Source organism: Atractosteus spatula, chromosome 2, assembly GCF_055471065.1.
Source record: "Atractosteus spatula isolate fAtrSpa1 chromosome 2, fAtrSpa1.hap1, whole genome shotgun sequence".
NCBI lineage: Eukaryota > Metazoa > Chordata > Actinopteri > Semionotiformes > Lepisosteidae > Atractosteus > Atractosteus spatula.
Window position 1 is genome coordinate 66,241,742 of NC_142707.1, and position 27,164 is coordinate 66,268,905.

A 27,164-nucleotide genomic window follows, 5' to 3' on the forward strand; every position below is an offset into this window, starting at 1 on the left:
TTACAGTAACCTTTACATGTTTATCCTGCACACCCAGTTATGTTCATCAAAAAGACCAAACGCAGCCTCTTCTTGTGCAAGACACACCAAATCATAAAATAAAATTCCAGTCTCCAATGAAGTTACACGGTCGATGCTATGCAAGGTAACTTGTATTGTACAAGATCATCACTTTAAACTGTGCGTTTACCACCTCCAAGCTTCATGCAATGAACAATGAACGCTTATTTTTAATAAGCTGTTAAATCGTACTCCATGAATATGCAGCTACTGCACATTTAGGATATTGTGTCAAATGCTTTGATATGAAAACCTGGTTTATTGCTTCAGTGGAAATTACCACGTAATTGTAATTAATCTGTCGCAGTGCAATTGTTCAAATATGCATATCTGACATGTGCACACACAAATATCAGCAGGCTTGTCTGTGCTGTTAATTTCAACGTAAAGAAGAATGTTTTTTTTTCCCCCAAAATATTGCACACAATTATGGAGATAAGTGACCATGAACCCCGATTAAAAAGGGAAAAACTTTTAAAATATATACAACCAAAAAACTGTGCACAAGTGATATCACAGGTACGTTCAGTTGCACCTGCTTTACTGCAATAACTAAACTGTATTTTCTTCAATAAATAAAAAAAATCACTAAAAATACTCAGATCTTTTCTTATGCATTTTCCATCCAAAATGTGTTCCAGAAACATTATAATTCACACTATGAAACAGTCTGTACTGAGATATTTGTTGTTCCTACTACCTATCCAGTTAGGAACTACTAAGTGGACACTCCGGGTACTTTCAAGAATTCAGATCAATTAGCTACTAAACACTTAACAGGATAGATGAGCTTAAAGGCTTCCTATACTTTTATATTCTTAAAATGAAAAAAGCTAGGAGATGCAAATCATTGCAAAGCAGCACATATTAGGGTAGACATGCTCTAGTTTCCTTTAATGAGATGAGAAAATCTCAAATTCTGCTCCACTTTTATTTTCAGCTTAACAGCTAAAAACCATAATTAAATTAACGGCTTCTTTGAGAACCGAGTTTAGTCCCCCCCCCCCCCCCCCAACCTAAATGTCAGACGTTTTGTTTTAATATCGATCGCGTTACTCTGCAGAATGATTTCAGTTTCATTCACCCTCTGCCACTGTGGCTGAAAATAGTTCATTCCAGATGAAAGGGATAAATTAATTAAAGCGAAGCAACCGTCTAAATAAAAAAAAAACTAGGTCAACACTTTGGACATAAAATATCACAAGCAGAAGTACAGAACAGCCGCTATGTAATAGGATCCATATTTCCTTTTCCACAGGCGGAGGAAAAATGGATTGTTCTGTGTATTTTAAAACATGGGCTTCCACAAATCCTATAGACATTCGCATTTAACCATGAAATCTGTCTTTTTAGTACAGTCAGCTCACACTGCTAGTCTTCACAGATTTGAGTCTGTTCCAGTTTCCTCGCATTACCTCCACCCAGGTCAAGGCTGACTACCGCTGCTGAATGAATACCCAAGGGACTGCAGAGAACGAAAGAAACCCCTTTCTTCCTGAGGTAGCCTGCTCCGACTCAAAGCAAGCACGTGGCTAATCTACATATGTGAAGGTCACAGCTCTGCTGTCAAAGAGGTGAGGACTACAAGGGCTCACATCTCTGGCTCTCTGCCCGAAAACTGTTGACTGCTGGAAAAAAAAAAAGAAATAAGATCGCTCCTGGCAACGATGAGACGCCAGCAGACACAGAGAGAGCACATGGAAATTTCTGGCTGCACGCTTTATGACCATTTTGTTCGCCGCGGTCAAAAGCATAACTCAGAAACGACGTGTGAACGCAGCGGCATGTCGACGTTTTTGAAATCTCCCACCGCCGAGCTTGCATTTACACAGTGCAGAACACATCAGCTTTATCACCCTTGTTTTCTGATTTTTCAGGCCTTGAATTACTCCCTTTTCCGTTCAGCGTCTAGCTGCCGAAGAAAGAAGACCGTGAGACACAGTCTTGCAGGGCACGTGCATGAGGCACCTAGGTTTTTTTCTGCTGCCGAACATACCTGAGGCTAAACCCAGAACTGCATCGCCAATAACTCAGCAGAACGATCCAAACTGGTGGCCCCGAAATACAAACTGCCCTCCCTAAACCAGCTGACTGCAAACTAAACAGTGCCTGACCTGTCTTCATCGACATTACTCTCTGAATATGTTTCAGAATAACTCAAGACAGGGCAGAGATATAAGGACAGAAAAGGCATACCTACAATAAGGCAGTCCAATGAAGTCTTAGAACTACATGTGCCTTTATTAGGAAGGTATGGTTTAATTCATAATGGTTTAATTTCAGTTTCCGAAACAACCCGATGGAAAAGGTGAGTCGAATGGCACCCCTCTCATCTGCAAGACCTTTCTGATGATCTGAAGAATATTCGCATATATCTGCACTGAGACTGTGATGCACGTATAAACTTGCACAAGCCACGCAACATCAACAAAGCAACTGAGGTTCCTTTATGCCGGCAAGATGTATACGGTATCTTAAAATAAATCTCAAATGCAGGCTACTTCTATCACACGTGCGTAACTGGGCTTTCAAAAAAATGTAGCTGTCAAACGAGAGTGACCACCGAGAAGTCTGCCTAAGCTGATGAAGATTCTTCAGTCAAATGACACGAAAACTGCTGGAAGACAATGAAAAATGCATGCACTGCAGATGCGTCTTCTTAAACCCAAAGTGGGCTGCCTTCTGCAATCAGCTCCAGTATGTTCTACTACCGGCACTGCCACTGAAGGCCAGCCCCATAACCCCTTCTGAAATTCCCAGCCATTCCTCCAGCGGTTTTTCTTTCCCCCTGCTTTGTTGCGTTTTACAGCCGAATTCCCGAGGGCTACGTCCCGCACGTGACAGAAGGGTCACTTCGCCGCACTTCACCAGAGCACGCTGCTCTCGCGGACGCCGAGGAGACACGGGAGGGGACAGCGAGCAGCGTCATTTCACAGGCGTCAGGCGCGACTGCAGAGGAATGACCAGCCACGCTGCGAGCCACCAAGCCAAAAACAACTGGTCTCAAGCAGTGGAGCATGAGCAATTTCCCAATAGAGGAGTATAAGAGAGGATACAGAGTCCACACGCACACTTTTCCAAGAGCATGTACTAGGAGACAGAGCCCAGTCTGTCACAGGCGCACAAGCTTAACGGAACAAGGAGCAAGAGGGGCCAAGTTCCCTCCTCGCATCTGTAAACATCACGGCTCGTACAAGCACCCCTTCCCCGTCTCGCTGAGAAGCGGATGCATTACAAAGGAAAAAAAACGGCCTTCTCCTTATCACGGGTCTGTCAGTACGAACATGTCTGGCATGCAGGGATTCCACTGCGGTGGTTCGGAAAATATAGTTTTGCTACCACTGAAAATGCAGTTTTCCCCGCACGCCTTTGAAACCAAACCTGTCCCGCTTACGAATCATTTACTGAAAACTCCAACTGGTAAACTAACCTTTGGCTCTCTCCGTTTAGCAAACATCACAGCGCTGAACACAAAAGCTGCAATTATTTTATTAATAGGCTAATTATACGTACAGTACAAAATCTGACTGGTCAATTTCCATGACAAACCTAATTAATTGCCAATTTAATTAATCCACAGGCGGTCCTGGGATAACCTGGGTGCCAATTATGCTACTGTATTGTATACAGCATTCATACAGAAAACAAACCATTGCCAGGAGCCCTTTATCAGGAGCGACAGAGCAAATTAACATTTTAGTCAATTATTCCTAATCAGCAGAAGTGGTATTAATGTAAACAAGCATACAAACACCAAAAGCTTCTAAACCTACAACTGTTGCTGCAGATGCAACCAAGTATGTTTCTTTCCACATTGTGCAGGCGGGTCACCAGTCCCTGCTCTAGTAAAGAGACTTCACAGTGAGCCTGCACACATTATCACCTGGAAGAGTGCCTCTCATCCCCTCCAAAGCAAAACAGGGTACTAAAGTCCTGCGTACTTTTAACAGAGCCACAAACAGCAACGTTACCACCCTGTAGGCCTATCTTGTCGGCTCTCTTGGGAGCAGATTCAAGCAACGTCAAAGTCATGGATCTTTCAGCCCTATCCCACATCTATGCATTACAGGTCTTGCGTCTCGCATAAGCATATTCCAAGCTAGAGGACCCTTCACACCTCTTTGTTTAATGAATTCCAATGACTCCCCTCAGAGCACAGATACAAGATGTCTTCATTTAAAACCAATCAGGTTCGGGCTCTCACTTATACCTGTGGCCATAGCCTCGCTCGTGTACGTGTGTATTGCCTGTTTGTGTTTCTCTTTACACCGTCTGCTGCACTAAAACACATTACCCCTTGGGGATATCAAAGACCCTCTCTAAAGCTAAGCAAGGCTGGGCCTGGTCGGTCCTAGGATGGGAGACTTCGAAGACTCCCGTACGGTGACAGGAGACTGTGTGTGGGGCGACGTGGGTCACCCTTCAGACGAGACATCAGACCAAGGTCCTGACTACATGGTGCCCAGGTGGAGAGATGCCATCCCTTGACTTACCCCACTCAGCCCTCCCTCAGTCCCACTGCTCCCTTCTGCACCCAGTCTGCTGTGTAGTGGGACTACAATGGCTGCCACACCCCACCCAGGTGAGGGCTGCTCCTGAGTGGGTGGGGGAAGTGGGTTCCTTCTTTCATGGGAAGCACTCTGGGACACTGTGTACGCTTTTGGTGGAAAAAAGTCTACACAAAAATACAAAACCAATGTTATTTCCAATACACTGAACTGCTCCTCAACCCAACAGGCTACCATATGACACATCCTGTGTTAGTGTGGTGTTAGTGGGGCCAGTAGGGGGCACTCACCCTGCAGCCCATGTGGGTCCTAACGCCCCAGTATAGTGACGGGGACACTACACCATAAAAAGGCGCCGTCTTTTGGATGAGATGTAAAACCGAGGCCCTGACTCGGTCCTGACTGAAAATCCCAGGGTGTTTCTCGAAAAGAGTAGGGGTGTTACCCCGGCATCCTGGCCATATTTCCCATTGGCCCTTACCAATCATGGCCTCCTAATAATCCCCATCTCTGAACTGGCTTCATCACTGTGCTCTCCTCCCCACTGAGAGCTGGTGTGTGGGGAGCGTTCTGGTGCACTATGGTTGCCGTCGCATCATCCAGGTGGGGCTGCACACTGGTGCTGGTGGAGGGGAGTCCCCATCACCTGTAAAACGCTTCGAGTAGAGTGTCCAGAAAAGTGCTGTGTAACGATTATTATCCTGCAGAAAAAGCATCTTAAACAGAACCCCCCCCACACACACACACACCCCCTCTTTGGAGCACACTTCACCACCAGACAGGAGTGTGCAGCTTCACTGAAACCTTCTCCTTGCTCAGCACATGATCTCTGCTGCCTGGCCAGGAAGGAGGCTTGTAATTGAAGAGACCACTTCCACACACCGTTACCTCCTGAAGAGATACCTATTTAAGGTGGGGGGGGGGGGGTTAGATTTGAAATGCACTGTAGCAAGGGAAAAACAGAATCTCTTGTCTCCAAAAGGTTGCATACAACGGTAGGTGGATTAATTTCGAGCGACTACTGTGTTTTAAGGTCTAATAACCACTTTCGTCTGATGTTCATAACGGTGCTCTTCGAGCAGGGTTAACACTTGGCGTTTCTCGCCGTGACACGTCTGCTCCTCATAAGCAGAGAAAACGGTGACTCAGCGGATCCCCTGCACAAGGTGGGCCTGGTAGCATGACGTCAGCTAATATTGACAACAGCAGCAGGTTTCCAGAGCTTTAGAAACTGCCTTCAACATCCATCATTTACAAGTTAAAAAACAGCCCGGCCCGAAAATGATCTCTAAGGCAATACGTTAGGGCTTACTGACGTTTTCATTAATACCGTTTGTTAAAAATAACAAGGGCTATTACAATAAACAGGCAAAGTGCTTAAAAAAATCAAGCAACTGGTTGTGGAAATTAAAAATCATGAAATAATTTCACATGAAATTTAAGTGTGTAAAAAATAATTTAATATTCACCATTTCTTCAAAAAATTACGATTCATACCTTCATGCTGCTGCATAGCTAGTATAAACTAATGCTTGTTATTTGGGTGTAACGGAGTTTAAAAGGGAACCTTTCGCATTCAAAACCGCTGTAACTCTCTTTAAGGGGATGAACGACACCTACGGCTTAGAGCCTTCTTGGCATGTCTGGTTACTTGGGGCTAACAGCAACTAGTCATAGAAACGAGATCTACACTACTAGTTTATCTGCATCCATCACTCGTGAGTTGTACAAATCACCAAAAAACGAGCACACATTTTGTGACACGAAATACCTACATTTTAAAATCCTCCATACAGTCAAACCTAAACATTTAGCCAGAAAAACACATTTAAAAAAAAAAAACGACCCGTGCCTGCTTCTCATCATACTCGGGGAAAACTATCCGGCTTTTCTTGTGAAATCGTTTGAAGACTCGCGCCACGAAATTAAAAAGGGGGAAAAATAAATTTAAAAAAAAAAATCACACGACAAGACCGAAAACAAAAACGCCGCTTTGTGAATCGTGTGCAATAGACGTGTGACGCGACCGAAAAAAAAAAGAAAAACACGCACGCACACACACACACAAACCACGCCAAGCGATTTATCTTTCAACACGACGCGTAAACTCCTGCATCCACCCTGCGCCTCGCAGCATCCACACAAACTCAGATGCACACATACACACACACACACAAAAAAGGGGGGCCAGTGTTGAAAACGTACGATCACCACCCCCCCCCCCCCCGTCCCCGTCCCCGTCCCTGTCCCTGTCCCTCCCTCCCCAAAATAAGTAGTTTTATTCGCGGCTCAGTTAAGTGCTTGCGGTGGGGGCCGCTCCGCATTTCTATTTACATCAGCAGAGCTAGATGCCCAGTGGAGAGAGCGGAGCCAATCAGATGGCAGATTAGATGTCAACTCGGAGGCAGCTGTCTGGAGACTACAGCCCAGTTTACCTCCACAATTCAAATTCCAAACCTTGCGAAAAGGAGATCAAGTCACTTGAAGCGCGACCGGCCCGCCGGGCGCTCGTCTGCAGCTGCCCGCACCGCGCCGGGGTCCACGCAAGCGGAGAGCGCAGGTCGCCCGCCTGTAATGCAGCCGCCTGTTTTACTTCTGTTTCTTTTTTTTTCTCTTGGGGGGGGGGGTCCTCCACCTGAGAAGCCACAGTCGTTATTGATTGATCGACGTTATCGATCCGCGAAAATTTACTACGGCGATGCCGGGGCTCGGCCCGCCACCCACCCACCCACCCTGCGCGCTGCCCTTTTAACTTCGCTTTTAAAAGACGGCCCCGTACGCCGTTAATGGCAAGTTGATGAAAGGAAAGCAAGCCTATTATAATGAGCGAAATCCTCGTTGTGTGTGTGTGTGTCTGTCTGTGTGTGTTTCCCCCCCTCTCTCAATACACACGTATGTAAAACGCACGTTAGAACACAACTCGCCACAGGACGGGCCTGAGATTCAAAGAGTGACGGCCGATCTCTTTAATATAATATAATTTCCAGTCGCAGGCGAGTGAAACGTACTTAAAAAAAAGATTATATAAGAAGGACACGTCCGATTTATGAATATTCATCACGCCACATTTATAGTACTTTAAACATAAGTTTAAGCGGCGGACGAGAATGTTCCTGGAGACGATTCGTAATCGAATCGGGGATAAAAACGAAAGAAGGACGGGGGAAAAAAGCTGTAAAATATACGTAAACTGTAATATAACGTAAGACACGGGTGCGTTTACGTTCAAATACCTGATTATTATGAAGATCTTTTGTGTATTTGCGATCACGTAAGTCACCTTGGACAGAACTTCCAGCCCCCGTCTTAACTTTAAAATCTAATAACAGTCGACATCACAGGAGAGAGGGGTGGACGCGAATAAATCCAGATATTTTAAAGAAAAAACACCACCAACAACAACAACAACAGTAGCAGCAGCAAAGCCAGTACGAAATAAAGCAACAACACCCCCCACCCCCCAAAAAAAACAGAAAAAGGAGGAGAAGAGAGGAAAACAGCAATTTGATTTAGTTACACGGAAAAAAATGTGCGCTCAGCACGTTAAAAAAAAAAGTCAGACATGACGAACCCACTGGGTTTTGCAACTACAACCAGACGATAAACACAGACCTTCAGCATGAGCTTTCCCCGAGAGCACGCCGTACGAGACCGAGAAACATTTACCTGAGGTCTACTGATAACTTGTCCAGTGTTGCCGGGACTCATGACAGGGTGATTTCTCTGATGTCCTCCCCAGCCGTGGGCTGTGGACCCGTACTGGGAACCCGCGTCTTTGCCCAGCCCCACGCTCGCCTGCTGCTGTGGCGGCGCGGCGGGGCCACTGTACTCGGGGTAGCCGCCGCCGCCGCCGCTGAAGCCCCGCATCATGGGGCTGGGGGACGTCAGGAGCTGGTTGAGAGTCGGGGTGGCCCCGGACGGGTGCTGGCTCTGCCCGGGGAACCTCTGAAAACCCCCCACGCTGCCCCCAGGAGCCGAGGCAGCAGCCATGGCAATCTTGCCATGGCCAGCAGCGCTGCTGTGGCTGTTGCTGCCTGGGCCCATCAGCGTGTTACTCCCCTGCCTGGGAGAGCTCATGGTCCCATAGCCTGCGCCGCCGTAGCCCGGTCGGTAGCTCGGGTAGTGGTTGTACTGGCTGTTGTGGTACCCTTCGTGGGAGTTTTGCACGGAATCCATGCTGTTGGGAGCCGAAGGATGCATTATCCCCAACCCGGGGCTTTGTTGTCCGCCATGTTGATCAAAGCAAGGGCCTCCTCTAGCGTTGCCATAATAATTATTAAACTCGGAAACAGTGCTAGTCGTCCCCCCAGCACTCTGGGGCTGGCTGCTGTTGTTGTTGTTGCTGCTGCTGCTGTTGTTCGCTGGTCCCAAGTTGGCGTGCTCGTACCTGCTGCCCATCTGATCCCCCGATTTGCAGGCACGGCCCTCCTCCTCACTTTTATTCAGCAGCGGCTGCTGCTGCTGCTGCTGCTGCTGCCCGACCTGGTTTCCCAAAATATGCTCTTTCCCTCCATGTTGCCGATTCTCCGCTTCCCCCGGTGCCTGCGCCTGGTTGCCGCCGCCGCCGCTGTTGCTGTTGTTGTTGATGTTGTTGTTTTGGATTTGGTGTGGATGGAGCTGCTGAAACTGACTGAATTGTGGTGGCTGGGGCTGTGTCGGTGTGTGATGGTGAGACGGAGGAGGGGGATCTCCGCCACCAACATTTTTCAGTTTGTGATTCGCTATCAAACCCGTCTCCATGCTCGAAGAAGTAGCCGAATTTGAAGAAGATAAAGATGCAGCACTATTGACGCCCTCCTTCTCTCGCAAGTCCGAAGTGTTATTTGCAGAAGAAGAAGTTGTATTGGCCATGCTCAGCTCGTTATGGTGGTGGTGGTGGTGATCTACATTATTCATAGTGTTAGTTCCATCTCCAACTCCCAGAATTGCTCCAGATCCCTGTACCGTTCCCCCTCCCGATTTCCCAGAGTTTAAATCCTGATTCAGACCGCCGGATAAATTGGGATTTTTACTACCAGTCGTCGCCGGAGACGTTGTTACTTGCGCGGCCATGATCATTTCAACATCTCAGGCAGTAATCCAAACAGGCTTAGACCGAGAAAAAAAAAGAGGGAGAAAAAAAAGAAAAAAAACACACAGAAGGAAGGAAAAAAGGAGAAAAAAACAGAGAGAAGTGCTCAAATGAACGAATATCCCGCAAACCGTAAACTTCTGGCTGTACTCGGAAACGATACTGCCTCACTGGCTCTGCCTGCTCCCGCGGTGTGATTTCATGTTGAAAGTTTTTGTCCAGGTTTTAAATGAAACTTTTCTTCCTTTCCTCTCTAACCCGGATATGGGTAAATGCATGTCTCCCTGTGTCTCTCTCGCCCAGCATGGCACAAGAGAGAGAGAGGGCTCTTGCAACTATTATCCTGCTCTTTCTTGCGATTCGCGTGGAAAACGCGGACTGGATTTCGAGCCTCACCCACCGGGCTGGCAAATCCCACGTACGCGTGTTTGACGCAGATTTACTCTTTACGGAGTAAAATCAAGATGTTGTTTTTTTTTTCCAAACGGCCGGGGGAAGTCGGTTCGATCATGTTGTGGGGTATTAACAACAAACGCCCCCCCCCCATACACGTTGCTGGTTAAATGATATATATATAAATAAACTTTATTTTTATTTGGCACCTTTAAAAGCGGCTTCTCAAAGCGCCTCACTGTGCAACAACAAAACAATTTCTTTAAAAAAAAAACATGAAATATAAGCCGTGAGTGTGCAAAGGAGAAGAGGTAGTATATGAGGTTACAGTAGGAGCAAAGAGGTTCATAACAGACCCAGTTTAAGTAAAAGTCCTTCTAAAAAAAGGTTTCGAGTCTTGATTTGAAACTCTTTAAAATCTTAATTGAAAATTGTGATTTTGATATTTTTTTTAAATATTCCTCCTACAGAATGTTAGCCAGAGGCGGAGGGGTTTTTCACAGTTGCCTTTCTCACCAACAAAGAGTAACACGACGATGAACCGGCTTTTAAAGGTATATTTACACATTTCCAGTTTTCCTCTGCGTGTGTGTGGTGTTCATCTCCAGACCGCACTAAAGACCCCTCAAAGACTGGTTTCTGTGTTTTTAACAGCCTCTCAGTCGAGTAGGAAGCAGAGTGTAAAATGAACATATCTTTTTTATTATTATTATTATTGCACTTATTCAAATCTATTATCTCAAGAATAGCAGGGTGTTGCAGAAGAGAGTAAGTAAATAGGCCGCGATTCAAACCGTAGTAAAGATTCTACCGTTACCGTAGTAAAGTACATACACAACATCATACGTAAAGTTTTGTAGTATTTGGCATACATGCAGTTTACAGTACTTTAATTAAAGACTATTGGTACCAAGTTGCTACTAAGTGTGAAGTGTATGTCTCTTTGAAGCACAACAGTTACATTAATATGTGTTTTAAAATAACGACCTACAAACTACCGTTTCATTTTACACATAAATTAAATGCCTTTTGTCATAATGGCAAGCGTATTTTGTCAAATTCGTCATTCAAACTAAACCCTATAACCCGCCAGCCTCCTGCTGTCCACGATCCCTCGGCTAGGGGATCCACTCCACGTATTCCCTGTCTCCTTTCCCCCAGGCTCAATTCATTTTTTCTGCAGCTCTTAAGAGTCAGACAGTATCACACGCAATCACAGGATCTCAGCTTTAATGTGTACACAGAATAACCAGCAACTTTAAACAGTTAGGAACACTTTGGTCGGGGACGTTGCATTACCAAGAAACGACAGAGTACGGGTGGGAACCGTGCGGGAGGAAAAGCCGTGGCGAAACGCGTAAACTTAAAAATAAAACGCGTTTCCATCCCTCCTTCATAATCGGCGACATTCCTAGTTTTTAGAGCATTTTCTCAGTCCCTGCCTGCGTGCTGTTCCGTCGACCCCCCCTCCGCTGAACGCTTTCGACCGTGTCTCGGGTTGACCGTGTCATAACAAGAGACCACCTTTTCCCTAACAAGGAAGCTGGACGCCCGCTGCGTTTCTCATCACGCTTTAAACGCGCGGCCTGCTGTAGGTTTAGCAATATACTGCATATATCTCTTTTCTTCCACGAAACGGAAGCACGGGGAGTTGCTCGCAGCCGCCGCGCATACATCATAGTTGTCAGTAGAACGAAAGTGACGTCATCCCCGGGTTAAAGATGGCTCTTTTGTTCTGCCGGGTTACGTCCTCGCCCGCTCTCCCAACTACTACCTACCCGACGTGCAGAACTGACACAGCAAAAGACCCGCGCACGTTGCACGATTGAATCGCGCGTGTTTCCCCCACCCAGCCACAAGCTGTGAAATATTACAACGAGCGCAGCTCCGGCTCCTGAGTCATTTTGATTCCGAGCCCGCTGGGTTCTGCTGGTGCGGGAAGGTTAATTGCCGTTCCTGCCTGGCTAAGTTGACTAGTCTCGGTGACCAGAAGGGGGCAAGGGAAAAAGACACCGGCAGACGAGGATAAAACCAGTTTCCTGGGCAAAACCAGGATGGGTTGTTGACACGGGCAACAGCAGTAGCGCCATATTTTCAAAACACGACCTGTTGAGGCAAAGCCGTTGGCTGAGACAAAAGAGAAATTTTGTCAATACGTGTTAACATGATAAACAGGAACAGTGTTACTGGTAAAGCTGCCTTCAGGTTTAACAGCATTGGCACATCACCCTGCAACTCGCTCGGAAAAACTAAGGTTGCTGCTGGAAGAGGTGTTAGTGGGGCCAGCAGGGGGTGCTCACCCTGTGGTCTGTGTGGGTCCTAATGCCCCAGTATAGTGACGAGGACACTATACTGTTAAAAGGCACTGTCCTTCAGATGAGACGTAAAACCGAGGTCCTGGCTCTCTGTGGTCATCCCAGGGGGTTTCTCAAAACGAATGGGGGTGTTACTCTGGTGTCCAGGCCAAATTTCCCTCTGGCCTTTACCAAGCATGGCCTCCACATAATCCCCATGCATTAAGTGGTTTCATCCCTCTACTCTGCTGGGGAGGATAGCTGGTGTGTGGGGAGCTTACTGGTGCACAATGGCTGCCGTCACATCATCCAGGTGGGGCTGCACACTGGAGGGGATCCCCATTACCTGTCAAGCATTTCGACTGGAGTGTCCAGAAAAGTGCTATATAAGTGTAAGGAATTATTATTATGTTTGGTAGTTAACAGCTAATTGATTCGAGGATCTCAAGATCTCAAAGTATCGGCTTCAGTTACGTAGTTCCAGACACCCACTACTACCCCTTGTGTCTAAGAGGTCCCTCCTGTAAAAAGGGGGTGCACATGTACAGTACTTCCTTGTCCTTGTAGTTTCCAGTTTTGTGCTCTGGTTGCTGTTTCACTGCTGTTTCTCGAGAAGTTCAGTGGGCTGTCTTGGCCTGTGCCTTTGAAGATTTTAAACACTTTGTAGTCGCCTGTGTTCAAGACAAAATCTTTTCATTTCTTTCAGCCTCTCTGTGTAGACCACTCCTTCAGGCCCAGCCTCTAACTGGGCCTGTAAAGTATGACAAGCCCTATATAAAGAGAACTGCTACTACTTGGCTACCATGTCTTTATTGTCCTGGGTGTTTATTGTTCTGTACTACCCATTGTATGTTGTGCTTTGTGGTACTATTACTGTTTTGTAATGTACTGTGCACATTGTGTGAAAGTGTTGTCTATTTTACTGTGCACGTTCCTAGAGAACAGCGCAAACACAAATCCCAGTGTACATGCACACATAGCAAATACTCTCCTCTCTCGCTGTAATGCAGGTAGGGATGATTAATTTGGATTGTTCCAGAAATATTAGGTTCCGGAACATCTCTGGGATTCTAGTGAACACCAATTCATTCAAAGGCATCGTGGATTTAGTAAAACACAAGAAGAACATTTGTTTACTTCACCAGCTGAAAGTAAGTCTTGTTTTATTGTGGATCAACAACTATAAATTACTAAAATCTTTCAGGAACTTATTGTCTGACACTTTGCCCATTAGCTATGGTATTTGTCCAAGAATATTAGAGCAGGGAGACGAGCATTAGAACTGTCCAATTGCTTCAGTGGAACAATTTTGCAAACTTCACATTCTTAGAGCTTCTCTGAAATTTAAAGTGTGTTTGCATTGTTTCACGATTAACTCTGTAAAATACTTATTTCGAAGAAAATATTGTTTACTCACTTCAATTTAATTTTAATTTCATGGTATGACATTATTTCTTCTACATAGGCCTATCTTGATATCTAAAATACAAATTTAATTTTCATTTGTTATTATTCCACATCTTATAATGTTATTGGTTATTAAAAAGCATTGCAGACATGTATTTCAAAATACACATTGGACAGTTTTATTTTAAGAACATAACATAAATGCGTGTGTGAATGCATATGTTATGTCAAGCAGAAATAGATTTGGCTTAAAGACTTTTCAAAGATCTTTCAGCTGTTCGGTTCTTGAGTCGGCAGGTGATGGATACTGAGAGCAGACCTGTACACTGTATACTGTACTTGCAGAGATGTCAACAACCATTAGTATCTGAAAAATCAGAAAAGCCCCCTGGTGGCAGGCTTGTGAAAAAAAAAATGTTTTCCTCTTTACCAAATATTGGTCACTTGGGGCCTTATTCATTAAACATTCACCACAACCTTTACACCCGTTTTTCTTAGTAAAAAAGCAACACTTTGATGTCACAAAGCATTACACTACTTTTACAACACTGTCGTTGAAATAACCCCAAAATATATTTTAATATTTCTTTTTCTAAATTTGTTTCAGGGACTCTTGTCACCATTTGTACCCGTTAATCTGGCTGTGTCTGACTGCAGTACCTTACTCAATGATACCACAGCAGTGCCCCCCTCCCTAAGGAATTTGAGGGGGGGTATTTGGGGGCTTTCTTTTGTTCGTCCAGAAGCTCCAGGTTTCCTTACTTAACTGTGTTTTTCTCTCAGTTTTCCTGACTTTTGGGCTGTGTGTCCTAATCTCCAGATCATTTTAAGAAAGGGTTTTCCTAAAACGTTTTCCTAAAAGTTAAATTTAGAAGTAAAAAGCATGAAGTGGAAATGTTCCGTGATGAAAGACTGGAATGACACAGAGAGAGAGCTAGGGAAATGTGTAACAATTCTGCTTGCTTGCATCAGTTAATCCATTTTATCCCAGTGAACCCCAAAGGGGACCCACTTCATCCATCACTGAAGTGCAGCCCCTGCCTGGGTGACACACCATTCCCACCTCATGCTCTGGTCTCCTCAGGAGGCCCACCCGAGGAGCAGCCTGGTCAGCACAGCAATGCCAGAGCTCCAGGGAACATTCTGGTGTGAGTAGCGCTGGTGGACCAGTAGGTGGCAGTGCAGTGCTCTTCCCTCTGGGCCACACTGTCCAAACCAGCTCCCCGGTACAGAGACAGGGGACTGTGCTGTAGCAGGCGATGTCTGTTGGACGAGAGCGATATCAGGGTTGTGACAACTTCATCACAGAAAAGTAAGTTATAGATATTCCACTTTTCCATTTCCATAGTGACGCATAGCATGAAGTTTGTTCATTTGTTTGTGCTAAAAATATTAATCCTACCATCTCAATGCTTTGTTCGTAAGAGTATTAAGCCAGTGCAGCGTCTTGGCTATATTCCACTTTGGGTTTGCACAGTCTTCCCTCCCTGCACTTCCCCCCTTAATTTAACAGGCAAAAGAAATTCTGAGCTCTTCACCTGCTCTGTGCAGAGGGGCGGCCTGCCATCGCGCGGGCGGGCGCTGTCCCATACCGCTGCAGCAGGAGACTGAGGGGCGTCCTCCGGACGGCGACGCTCCGAGCTCCTCTGGAATCAAATGCTAGTACTGTGCGTGCGGTATTGGGCATCAGCCGACCCACTGCACTGCAAATCAGATGGAGGGGGGAGGAATGACGTCTCCCCAGTGTGGCTCCAAGCTTCTTTCTTCACACAAGGAGCGCGCTTCCCAGAAACCAAAGAACGTTCCAAGGGCACAACCTTTGCGGGGTTTTTTTGTGTGGCACAGAGTCTAGCTCACTGATGCCCAGCTGGAAGAGGGATGTCCAGAAACATGTAAAAGGCCAGAAACATCTGGCCGACCATCAAGTGGACGGGCAAGGTAGGATGTCGGGATGAACGTCTGATTTGCACAAAGCTCATTTTTTTTTTGCACTAATTCTTTTGATCATGTCAAGATAGTTGAGTTCGTTGTCCTATTTTCTGTTACGAATAAATGCCGTTTGCCATCTGGGATCTGATTTTACAAAACTGTTTCCACACTTAAGTAAAAATTCAAACCTGCCAATAGTGAGCAGCAATTTTGTTAACAGGTTTGGCATGAAAGAAGAAATTAGATCAAATAACTAGCTGCAGAGTATTAAAACAGGAGTAGCTTTTGAACATTACTCTGTGCTCGTGTGTTTTTAGGGAGGAATGATGGAATGATCCATATAAGGAAGGAACATTATGTAAACAGAAGTGCTGTTTTTGTGATCATTTGTATAAGGAGAGGCCAGATGGTCTCACTCACGTACCTGTACCTGTGAAAGAGGATCTCCCTGTTCAGCTATCCTCCCAGTCCACTCTCTGGTTTTGTAACTCAAGGAATCTTCTTTTTTTATAAAGGGCATTGCTGAAACAAGGCGAATTTGCTTTCCAGGAGTTTTTTTCACACTTCTCACTAAATCCATGAATGTTGCTTCGAGATAAATGTGCAGCATTGTAGAGGAAGGTGATTTCCTCATCTGTCTCACTGAAAGACGTGGGAATGGCGTGAAAGAGTGGTTCCACCATCTCTCTGTTTCCTAACTGCTTCTTACAGGGCAGGAAGCCACAGCCTATCCCATCATGCAACAGATGCAAGGCAGGGCACACCCTGGACAGAACGCCAGGCCATCACAGGGCGCGCACACACACACACACACACACACACACACACCAGGGCCAGTTTCCCGACGAGAAGTCACCGAACGTACCAGTGTGTCTCTGGACTGTGGGAGGAGACCAGAGCACCCGGAGAAGACCCGTACAAACACATACAAACTCCACACAGACAGCAGCATGGGAATTGAACTCGTGGCCCCAGGGCTGAGAGGCACCACTGTGCCACCATTCTGCCTGTGGTTCAATATTTCAAATAAAACGATTACAGGTGTTATTATTAATAGCAGAAAGAAATTCCGTGGTAGGTGGCACAATGATATGGCTGTGGAAATGGAAAGATGAAACATTTCTAACACGCTTTATCCAGGTATGTAGTTTCTTACTTGACTGAATAAACTGCATCCTTAGTCATTCCCAGCAGATGATTATATTTTAAGATATTTGTTATAGGGTGTGCTGATTATTCCTGGCAAAATCGCCTCAGAAATGTTTCACTGAAAGACTGGGAGGGAATTAGATATCAATAAATCCTTACCCACCGAGCTTTCTGCGCTCCACAGCATCAATCTGGTTTCCCCAGTTTTAAGAATTCCCAGCAAAAGCTATTTCTGCAGGCATATCCAGACAGCAGGCAACAGAACGAATGTAAGTTACTCCTGGAAGAGTGATGCTCCTGGGGTCAGGAGGCTGTGTGGTTCTTTCATGACACACGTCTGATCTGGGAACGAGATCAGCAAAACCCACTTCAGTTAAACTAAATCATAAAGATGTTTCTGCCTTAACATTTATTTAAGAATGAAAGATGGTGCCAGTCTTATTTTCTGCAATTTGTTTTACATAGATGCAGTATAGGCTGGTGGTAATTAAATGGGGCTGCATCCTGAGGCTCAGCGGTACTATAGTGGCCATAGCTGTTGTTCATTCGGAAGAAATGTTTTATGACTGGAGAGCGGTTTACATGCCGATCACTTCACTGCACTTTAGATCAGTCTCACCTGCGTGGCTTGCTTGATATCTTGAGGTTTCTGAAAAAAAAAAACTAAATCGAGCTGCATAACAGGAAGGTTGTGGCCTCAGATCTCAGGTGGGGCTCTGCTGTCCTACCTGCTGTCCTTGAGCAAAGTACTTCTTCTCAGATTCCTCCAGTAAAATGTCCAGTTGTGTTATTGGGTATGAACGTAAACTGCTTTGGATAACATCTTCTGCCACATACATTAAAAATGAGTGATGTTATTGTATGTATTGACAGGACCTCGTCCTTAATGTGTTATCTGAGGATTAATAACAACAAGAATAAAAAAGACAAGATATTTTTACATATAGTCTTGCAGCTAGTGGTGATGCAATAACAGAAGATTTCTCCTTAACAACAAGTTAAACATGTCAATGCAGGGCATCTGTAGAGAGCTCAGACTCACGTTCTGATGTCTAAAAGCACTTCTGGCCCGATTCTTCTCTGAAAGCAGTATCAGCACTTCTGAATCACACACACCCCTCGGCTCCCTGATCCCCTGGCCGATATACAGCTCTACGAGACAATAAGGACACTCTCATGTAATCAACCTAGACTTCACCTCCCCTTGTTCATTTCTAGCATTTTGTTCAGGATTCAGACTTTAAAGGGATTGATGATTGAGGCTAATGACCCTACCTAACGGGTAGGGTGTTGCCGCCAAAGGCTATGCTGTCCATATTCTGTCGCTCACTCACGTACCCACAATTCAAAGACTCGGCTAAAAGCACATCCAGCCACTCGCCAAACCAGCGTTTCATAAGAGCAGCTGGAAGAGAAGGGGGGAAAAAATGCGGCATTTCTGCATCGACTCCTTTGTGAACATTGCACCCTTCAGACTCAGTCACAAGACACAGACACAGATAAAAATAAAAAAGCCAGCGTACAAGACCCCAGGAGTTTCTGAGGGCCGTGCGTGGAATGCAGTGGGAGACTCCCCCAGTTCCGCGGGGTGCATGTCCTGTCACTGCTCCACGTCTGTCACTGGAGTCTCCGTAACTTCGGAGTAATCTGCTGGGAGATGCACAGCAACAGTACCACCGGAGCGTAGCCGCAGAAACTGGGTCACTGGGAACGCAGTCAGAATGCAAGCTATTCAGCTGTCTCCACGGTCGCCCTCCGCAAAACATGGAGCAAACGCCCTTTATATAAATTCCAAACTGCCAAACGGTGAGGTCACCTTGCCCTGATGCAGAAGTTGTTTTTGTTTTTCTAGATTTGCTTTTTAACCACAAGCCACTTCCCTGTAGCTGCCTGGGTTGAAAGAAAAAGGCTTGAGGGGACGCGATTGATCTAGCTACGCCTTTTCATGCAAGGGAAGAGACATCACACACTGCTGCCACCAATACGTTGGAAGGACAATAAGTAAGAAGAAGCAAGGTGGCTTCATTTCACGCGGTGGTGGAGACTCAGTTCAGAAAGGGAGGGGGGAAGAGTTTAACGAGAGACTCTGGACTTGTTCAAGAATAATGAAACAAGGATATGTGAGTATGCAATAGGGTGAACACGATGGCCTAGTCTTGTTCACAGAGTTTCTGCTGCTCTTTCCTGTGTAAAGGAAAATAAAAGAACGTCTGCATAGTCCAAGTGGAAATGGAAACAAAGCACTTAATTTGCAAAAACTGCAGCAGGACACTCTAACCATATTTCTCACTGTATGGATTTTTCCTATTTTTTAGCCTAAGACAAATATATTCCTACCAAATAAAGACTCGGGGGCTTAGCATAAAAAAGCAATGCCATAAAGTGGTATTTTATTTTGTCGATTGTGATGACAAATACTGGTGCAACGAGACCTGTTCACGGCTTCAAAGAGAAACAGGTCGAGAGGTGAGTAAAAAGAAGCCAGTAAAAATACAGTGGACTCTTCCGTAACAATTTAGCGTGGCACCCTCGCAAAGTTTGAGTGGGAGCTCGTTAATTATGGGTAGGAATGTTAATTAGCCATTCTACCAATCACAATGCTACAGAAGACGGGACCGTCTTGAGACTTCCCATTCCACCTTTTGCATTTCATCTTTCTTCACAAGTTCTTTTTTCCCGTGGATGTGTATGTTATCAATTTTCACATAACTTGTACATTGCACTAAATGGATCAACGGCTGTCCTTCCTATTATAGTCATTTTAAAATAAACAGGTCCACATTCAATGAGTGCAGCCGTTCGACACGTTTAGGTGATGGAAATGAAATGGACAATGTCCTAAGTGTGTCATTTCACTCGGGTGTCCACTAAGGAGGAACTCAACAATATGCCTGAAGTGGCAAAACTTCTCTGTTAATCAGTAAAAGCATAATAGTAGAATCTGTGTTTCGGGTATTAGAATCACTCAGGACCTGATGGCATCTAAACACAAGGAAACAAGAGGAATTACTCAGAAGCCCTTGACACAACTCTTCCTCCAGTTGCTCAAGTTAGGGCTCACACCCAGGGACTGTAGAAGGGTGAGAAAACTGAACCAAGTCATTATAGACCAATAAGCCAGAAATCTGCTACATGTAAGGTCATAGAAACAAACATTAGCAATATTAGAAACCATAAGCAAAATAAAGAAATGCAGAACCTTAACTTTACAAGTGGTATGTGTAGCAAAAACAACAACGAAAACAATAATAGTAATACAGTATGTATACTGAAAGTACTTAATCCATGCTTTACAAGTTCTGACATTCTACTACAATTTAGATATAATGAAATAGAATAGAACTTTGCTGCATATTAGTTCGGATTCTAGAACGAAAAATTACAAAGTACCATTAAAACTGAGTTTTGTGAGACTTCTTAAAGAAATTCAGATGAGAAAAATGACCTGACCTTTTCCTCCAGTACATATAATTCATTTAAACCTTCTTCCATGAGAGCCATTCCGCTATCTGATTCAAAATATACCACGCTAAAGGATCCCTCCATCCCTTCTCTCACGTCAGGGTCACAGGGGAGCCAGAACCTATCCCAGCAAGCAACAAGCAGAAGGTGGGATACTCTCTGGACGGGGTACTGGTCCATTGCAGGTCAAGACACAGACACAAAAACACACACGCTCACGTCAGGGCCAAAGTCAGCGCCCTGGAAATGAAACCCTGGGCCCAGTGCTGCAAATGTTTTTTTTCCATAAGCCAGTTCAGATTTTCAGAAGACGTCTTCTAAATTTAATTGCCTCCTCCAAAAGTGTTTTCCCCCAATAAATTGAACGCAACAAGAAGCATTGCGGATGTAAAGGCTTTACAATACAGTTTTTAAGAAACTGGTGGATCACCTGTGCCTTTTGCTGTTGTGAGTTGAATTATGCTGTTGAAGGCACAAGTGCTGTTGAGATTGTGTGTTGCATCTTGTCAACGGTACGCAGTATAAATCAATAATGAAGACACTAGCTGTTACATATTGAAAAGCAATCCAGGATTCACGCAATTTCTATATCTTCCCAGCTTCCCCTTCAAGAGTGGCGGCAGATTCAGGCTCTCAGTGCAGTCAAGAGGTACTTCACATTGTTTAGGAAGCTGGGCTGATTTCATGGTCCTTTGTTTGGATAATGGAGCCAACAAGAAATAGATACTGTAATTACGCGAGCTTCATTTGTCTGATAAAACTGAGAGTCAAGTGGATAATTTCAAGTAGTTGTGTTCAAGGGGTTTTCTTTCTTGTGTCATTGCCTGTCACCTAGTGACTAATCATTCCCTTGTGCACAGATGAACAGATCTGAGCGGCGACAAGTGTCAGGCAGTGCTGTGGCCTTTCCAGGTCCCTTTCTTTGGTTTGACATACAGTACATTTACAGCTGTGAAATGGACAACATCTAAAAAACATTACTGTTAATAATATGGGGAGGGGGTTCAGACATAATGGCAGCTCTGGCCTGAATTACATTGCCCAGAAAGCTGTGAGGAAGTAGCTGCACCAATTGTGATAAGACAATTGTTCAGGCTATTTAAAAAATAGGGGCAGCACAATGGCGCAGTGGTTAGTGTTGTTGCCTTGTAGAGCTGGGCCCCTATGTGACCGTCGCAGTTCTGCGTGGGCTCGTGCCCTCCGCCACCCGTTTCATCCCGTAACACCTGGGGCGCGAACCCGGGTCTCTGGCGTAATGCAACAGGGAACCAGCCGCATGAGCTAAAGGAGACCTCCCCCAGCCCAGGCAGCTGAGGACCCCGCTACGCGCAGGGAGGGCGGTGACGTCACCGTATCCGAACTAGCTCCACTACACCTACAGTGTCGGATTTCCCATGAGGCACTGCAGCCAAAGAGCCTAGGGCCTACGAAATATTTAGGGCCCACGAAGGAGGGAAACACTAGTGACTAACGAAAAACGAGCTGAAACAACATGCTTGCGATCGACTCTAGCTGCTCCATATCAGTCACCGTAAGCTAAGTAGTGGCTGTTCTGGAAACCAGAACTATCTAAGTGATGGTCGCTCGACTCGCTCCATCAATCACGTGGTTTAGCATGAGAATAGTTTACAGTGCATCATGTCAATTGACGCCATTCAGTTGGCGTTTACCCCTCTTTGTGCACATTTCAGAGTGAAAGTGCCCGGGGCCTATGGACACCAGGATCCGACCCTGGGTCCCTGTGTTTAATACCAGACCTGAGGCGTTTGTGTGAGATTCATCCCAAAATCCAAAGACATGCAGGTGGGTTAATTGGCTTCTCACAAAACTGGCCCTGTGTGTGTGTGTGTGTGTGTGTGTGTGTGTGTGTGTGTGTGTGTGTGTGTGTGTGTGCCTGTATGTGCCCTGCGATGGACTGGCGTCATGTTCACGATGTATCCTGCCTTGCGCCTGTTGCTCAGACAATTGCATTGATATATAAAGCATTCAATGTAACCCTTTAAAAGCTACCGTTGGCTGGTTTGACAGCGTAAGATTAGCTATTCTCCAGATTTGATAGTTATTCTTTGCCAGTTATTCAAAATTAGGTCAATTTCACGCACCTGAAAACTTTCTAAAAAGGGGGTTATTGAACCCCACAATTAGGCTAGTTTGACTAACGTGGATATGGTGCGAAATCTTGTCTACAATTATGACAAGATAGAACTTGGCCCCATGGTTATCCAGCCTGAGTAAACTTAGTAGCCTGAAAACATAGGGCCTCCAAAGTCTTATTAGTCGCTAAAGTAGTGTTTTCATGATCAGAGTTGAGCTGGGCAGGTACTATGGAGTTATCAGCTTAAAGCTGTTGGTATCAGTGACTCCTAATGCTACAGGAAACTCATAAAGAGAAACAGCAGTCAAGAGAACTGAGCAATCAGAAAAGTGGGTTACGTATTGTAAGTGGAGCTGATGCTGGAGCTATTTCCCTTACTGAAATGTACAAATGATACTGATTTGGTAACAAAGTGGAGAGTACATACAATTTTAGCAATTAAAAAAAAAAATCACAATTCATCACAGGACCACACAAGCACAAGCACAGGAGAACAACTAAGCCAATCACCAGAAAAATAGTAACTCAGACTTAAAATGAAACAACATATTATTGCATCCTATGAAATAAAAAAAGATATCCGTTCAGTAGAGAAGACCAGGATTGTGGCAAAACATATAAGAAGAATCATGTGAGCAGCCACACAAAACGTACGGGTTGCTGGGCTCATGATCAAACTGATCAACTGAACCTTAAGAAAACCAATGTTCATAGGCGAGAGCTACAGTACGTTTGTCCAAATCAATACACCAAAGAGGGTGACTGAAGTTTTTCAAGCACGACTTCAAGTTCAAGTTCAAGTTCAAGTTTATTGTCATTACACTCATATACATGGTATACGGCACAACGAAATGCTATTTAGCTAGCTCTCGGACATAAACGAGAAGTATCGAAGTGATGGTCGCTCGACTCGCTCCATCAGTCACGTGGTTTAGCATGAGAATAGTTTACAGTGCATCATGTCAATCGACGCCATTCAGTTGGCGTTTACCCTTGAAGAAACCTGCTGAATCTTCAACCAAATTCTACTACCAGAAGAATCCAAAACAGTAACGTCTTTCGCGAAGAGAGTATTATTTGGTGAACGAAGGGAAAGGGATTTACTAAGGCTTTCTCATTGAGTGTGGCGGGTGTGCGCTGGCTTTTTTATTCTTTCTCAAGCGTTGTACAATACCTTCAAGAATACAAAGGGCACCCGGGAACGTGGCAAAATTTCAAAACTCTTTATTTGTTCATTTGTTAAGCAGTATTAGAAATTTCTACCAGGACAATATCGCCACACATTCGGTAATTTATGCAAAGATATTTCTGCAGAAAATATTGATATGGATTGGCCATGTTTTTCTCCAGACTTGAATCAGATCGAGATGCTGCGAACTGATTGAAAGCTGCCAAGAAACCAATGTGGATTAAAGAGCTGAGAGCTGTCGCTGCTGAAGAACGGGCAGCAATTTCACCAGAAACTGCCAGGAAATTTCGAAAGGGAAAAAAAAGAAAAAGGACAGCAGCTAAGAATAAAGGAAGGTTAAGGACACAAAATACTGAAGTGTGCCTGAATTATTTTGTCACACTATGAAACAAATTATTTATTTGGCTTTTTTTTTCATTTTGTAGTAAATCTACATTTTAATTTAATTGGAATTTATATGGTAGATTCCAGTTTTTCTTTGTGGTTTACTGTGTTTTCCTGGTATAGACAAGGCTCCCGCTGTGCAGTATTTTATTCTCATAATAATTCAAAATATGAATCAACAAATACATATGCCTGTACCATCCAAAGTAGTTGCCAGAGAGTATTTTACCAAATAATCGAAAGTTTCTTTTTGTGCTGTTTTGTCCCCTCTAGTACATTGCAGGGTGAGAGAGACGGGGCCTCCCATTATTGAAGTGACAGAATGTATGTTTTGCATCCCTTGTGACAACCTTGAAAAAGTGGTATTATTCAGAGGATGTATTCTGGTGTTGAAATTTTAAATATATTTTGACATAAAATGAAAAGTTGCTCAATATTTAAAAAACAGATTTGCAAATCCATCAAAAAGACCGTCTCCATCTGGACTCCTATATGAATTAGAAAACTGAGCCTTTTGTTCGCTTTGACAACTTTTGTTTTCCCAGGCTGAGATCCACATGGAAGAGTTTTTGACAACGTACAGTAATCAGGCAGAGAATTTGTTCTCTGAAGTGGCTACAAAGCTATCTGTCTACAAAGCAGTGCATGAATGGTCTTTACCATCGTACAAATGATGTTTTTGTTTGTCTTTTGTGTTTTCTAAAATAAGTTTGTTGTAAAAAAAAAAGTTTAACATTCTGAAAAGCAAAACTTTCAGAATACAATGGCAAATGAAAAACCAAACTGATTTTCTGAAGCTGTGCTCTAGGCTTTGTGATACGGCTTGTTCTCTCTCCAGAGGTGTCACCCAAGCACGGATCAGCGCTAATGTCTGGTCTTTTCTCCTTCAACGTATACTCTCTAAGTGTCCTCATGTCTTTTCCTAAACTTTTCTATGCTCAGAAAACTCAGATATTCCTTTTTTCCCTTCTTCAATATTCATGGTTTTTCCCTCGTTTATAAATTTCTCTCAGCACTCTTCCTGTTTGCTCTCGCATTGACTCAATCTCCAAAATCAGACCTTCTCCGCATTCCCCCGGCTTCCTCTCATTCCTCAGCTGTCTCTACCTCTTAATTGTCCCTCGACTTCCCGCTGTTACGCTGGAGACCAGCGTCACTGGAATGTGACAGACCCTATGCGGTTGACAAGATCCCGAGAAAGCCGTTAACAGCGTGATCCGTGAAATCCGAATTCGAGGTCGAGAGACTAGCACAAAGGTCAAAAGCCAGAAGAGAGACCAATCACACGATACCCAAGACAGGATCCAGAAATCGGGGTCAAAAGACAATCCAAAAGTCCATAAATCCAAGAAGCAGTCGAGGGAGAATTGCAAGGAGGATCGGATGTGTGGCTCACCATGTAGAACCCAACACTGAGCAAGGTTGGAACAGAGCGCAGGGTTTAAGCAGGCTGGAGAGGGGAGTAGGTGAGGTAGGCTGTAGTGGTATAGGTGCCCTCTGGTGGCTGGATGCTGTTACTGTAACACTCTCTCATCCTGATAATGTGTGCTAATACCTCTAGTGCAACTCCTGATCCCACCTTCTCCGTCTGTCTGTCCGTGTTTTCCCTGGCCCACTCTTCTCTGTAATTTCTGGACAACACCTCCGGCACCAGTTTGCTCCTGCTGCAGTACCAGCATCCTGCCACCAGAGGCACCTAAACCGCTGGTGCCTACCTCATCTACTCAGGGGAGGTGTAGATCAACCAGACTTCGTTAACCAATCCCTGTCCTCTTACATCACCACCCCTCCCCTCCCCAGCCTACTTAAACCCTGCTCTATTCCAACTTTGCTCAGTATTGGGTTTTACTTTGTGAGCTAATATGCTCCGCGATATTCTCCCTGGACTCCTTCTTGGTTCATGGATTTTTGGCTTGACCTTTCGATCTCAATTTCTGGAATTTGTCATGGGCGTCTTATGCTTTGTCTCCCTTTTGGCTTTTTGACCTTTTGCTAGTGTTTAGACCTCGACCTCGGATTTCACAGTTTATACTGTTAATGGGTCACTCGTGATCTCGTCACCTGCATAGGGTCCACCTCTTTGCAACTAGCTGGTCACCTTGCTCCCGGTCCGGTCCAGATCGTATTACTACAACATCACTATTTACTTCTCCCTTGCAACTCTTCTGCTGCAGTCCTAACTAGCTTCCCCTCCCTGCTCATATCTAGTAAAAGCTTTTAATACCTTCTTACTGCTAAAAGTAGTAAGATCTTTATTCCTGTCTTCTGTGCTTGACTCCTGTCTCCTCAGATGCCCTGAGCTCTTCCTCACTTTCCTGCCTCTGGTGTGTGCTTGCTCTTCCCTCACTTGCCCAGGTGGCAGAACAGGCTACTGCAGCAGCGAACATTAGTACTGCACCATCCCTCACTGTCTTTCAGAATAGATTCAGAACTCACCCATTCAGATTATAGCTCTCTGTATCAGTCTAATGGCTGCTGCGTGTTAATCCTCTGCATCTTCCCTTCTAAACACTCAGGAGATCACACAGTAATTTATTATCCACAGCAACTCTTTGGCTTCTATACTAAATATTGTATCTTCCGAATTCCTTCACAGATAGCCTGCACTTGAAACAGAACTGAAACTACAACTATGCAACATCTGATTTGAGTTTTTTTTGCCCTTCTAAAGCTGGAGTACATGAAAACTAAACCTCACTATTGTTCAGCCCATCTCTTATATAACCTTCTAGCAGCTGCGGGATAGAAATAAGTTATTATTTATTTCTCACATTTTCACTAAATACCTACCCAGCCACGTTGATGAAGCTGGAAGTGGCTGGATGGAGACCTTGTTGCTTCATCGTCTTCTGATTATCATCTCTTCTTTCCTTGAATGTAACTGGTAAGATACCAGCAGGCCCTAGTGATTTATTCATCTTGAGTGCTTATAGTGCCCAGAACACTTCTGCCTCTTCTGTGCTGATGCTATTTAATACAGCAAGTCGTCCTTGTGCAGCCTGAAGTATGTCGTTGACTTCTTCCACAGTGAATACCTGAGTCTTTGAGCATAGAAATTCAGGTTTTGTTTCTGGATATTATTGTAGTGTTTTTGAGTTCATGCAAGACAAAGGACAAGTGGAGACCAGATAGTGAAACAAGCAACTGCTTTTATTCTCCCATCAAAACCAAAACCCACTCAGGATTTACACACACATAAGGGGACCGACAGAACAGTACACAG

General features: G+C 44.7%; 1 protein-coding gene across 5 annotated transcripts in view; it reads right to left on the bottom strand.

Annotated features, from left to right (window-relative positions):
* The window catches only part of arid1b (AT-rich interaction domain 1B), a 236,383-nt gene extending 226,433 nt beyond the window's left edge, over positions 1-9,950 (bottom strand). For 4 of the 5 annotated variants that reach the window (XM_088933090.1, XM_088933107.1, XM_088933080.1 and 1 more), the window contains exon 1: positions 8,235-9,944. In XM_088933090.1, coding sequence (XP_088789216.1) covers positions 8,235-9,626 — 1,392 coding nt within the window. In that variant the 5' untranslated portion in view covers positions 9,627-9,944. Of the gene's footprint in view, positions 1-8,234 lie in introns of all 5 variants that reach the window. The other variant, XM_088933099.1, reaches the window with a different exon arrangement.
* Between the last annotated feature and the right edge of the window lie 17,214 nt (positions 9,951-27,164).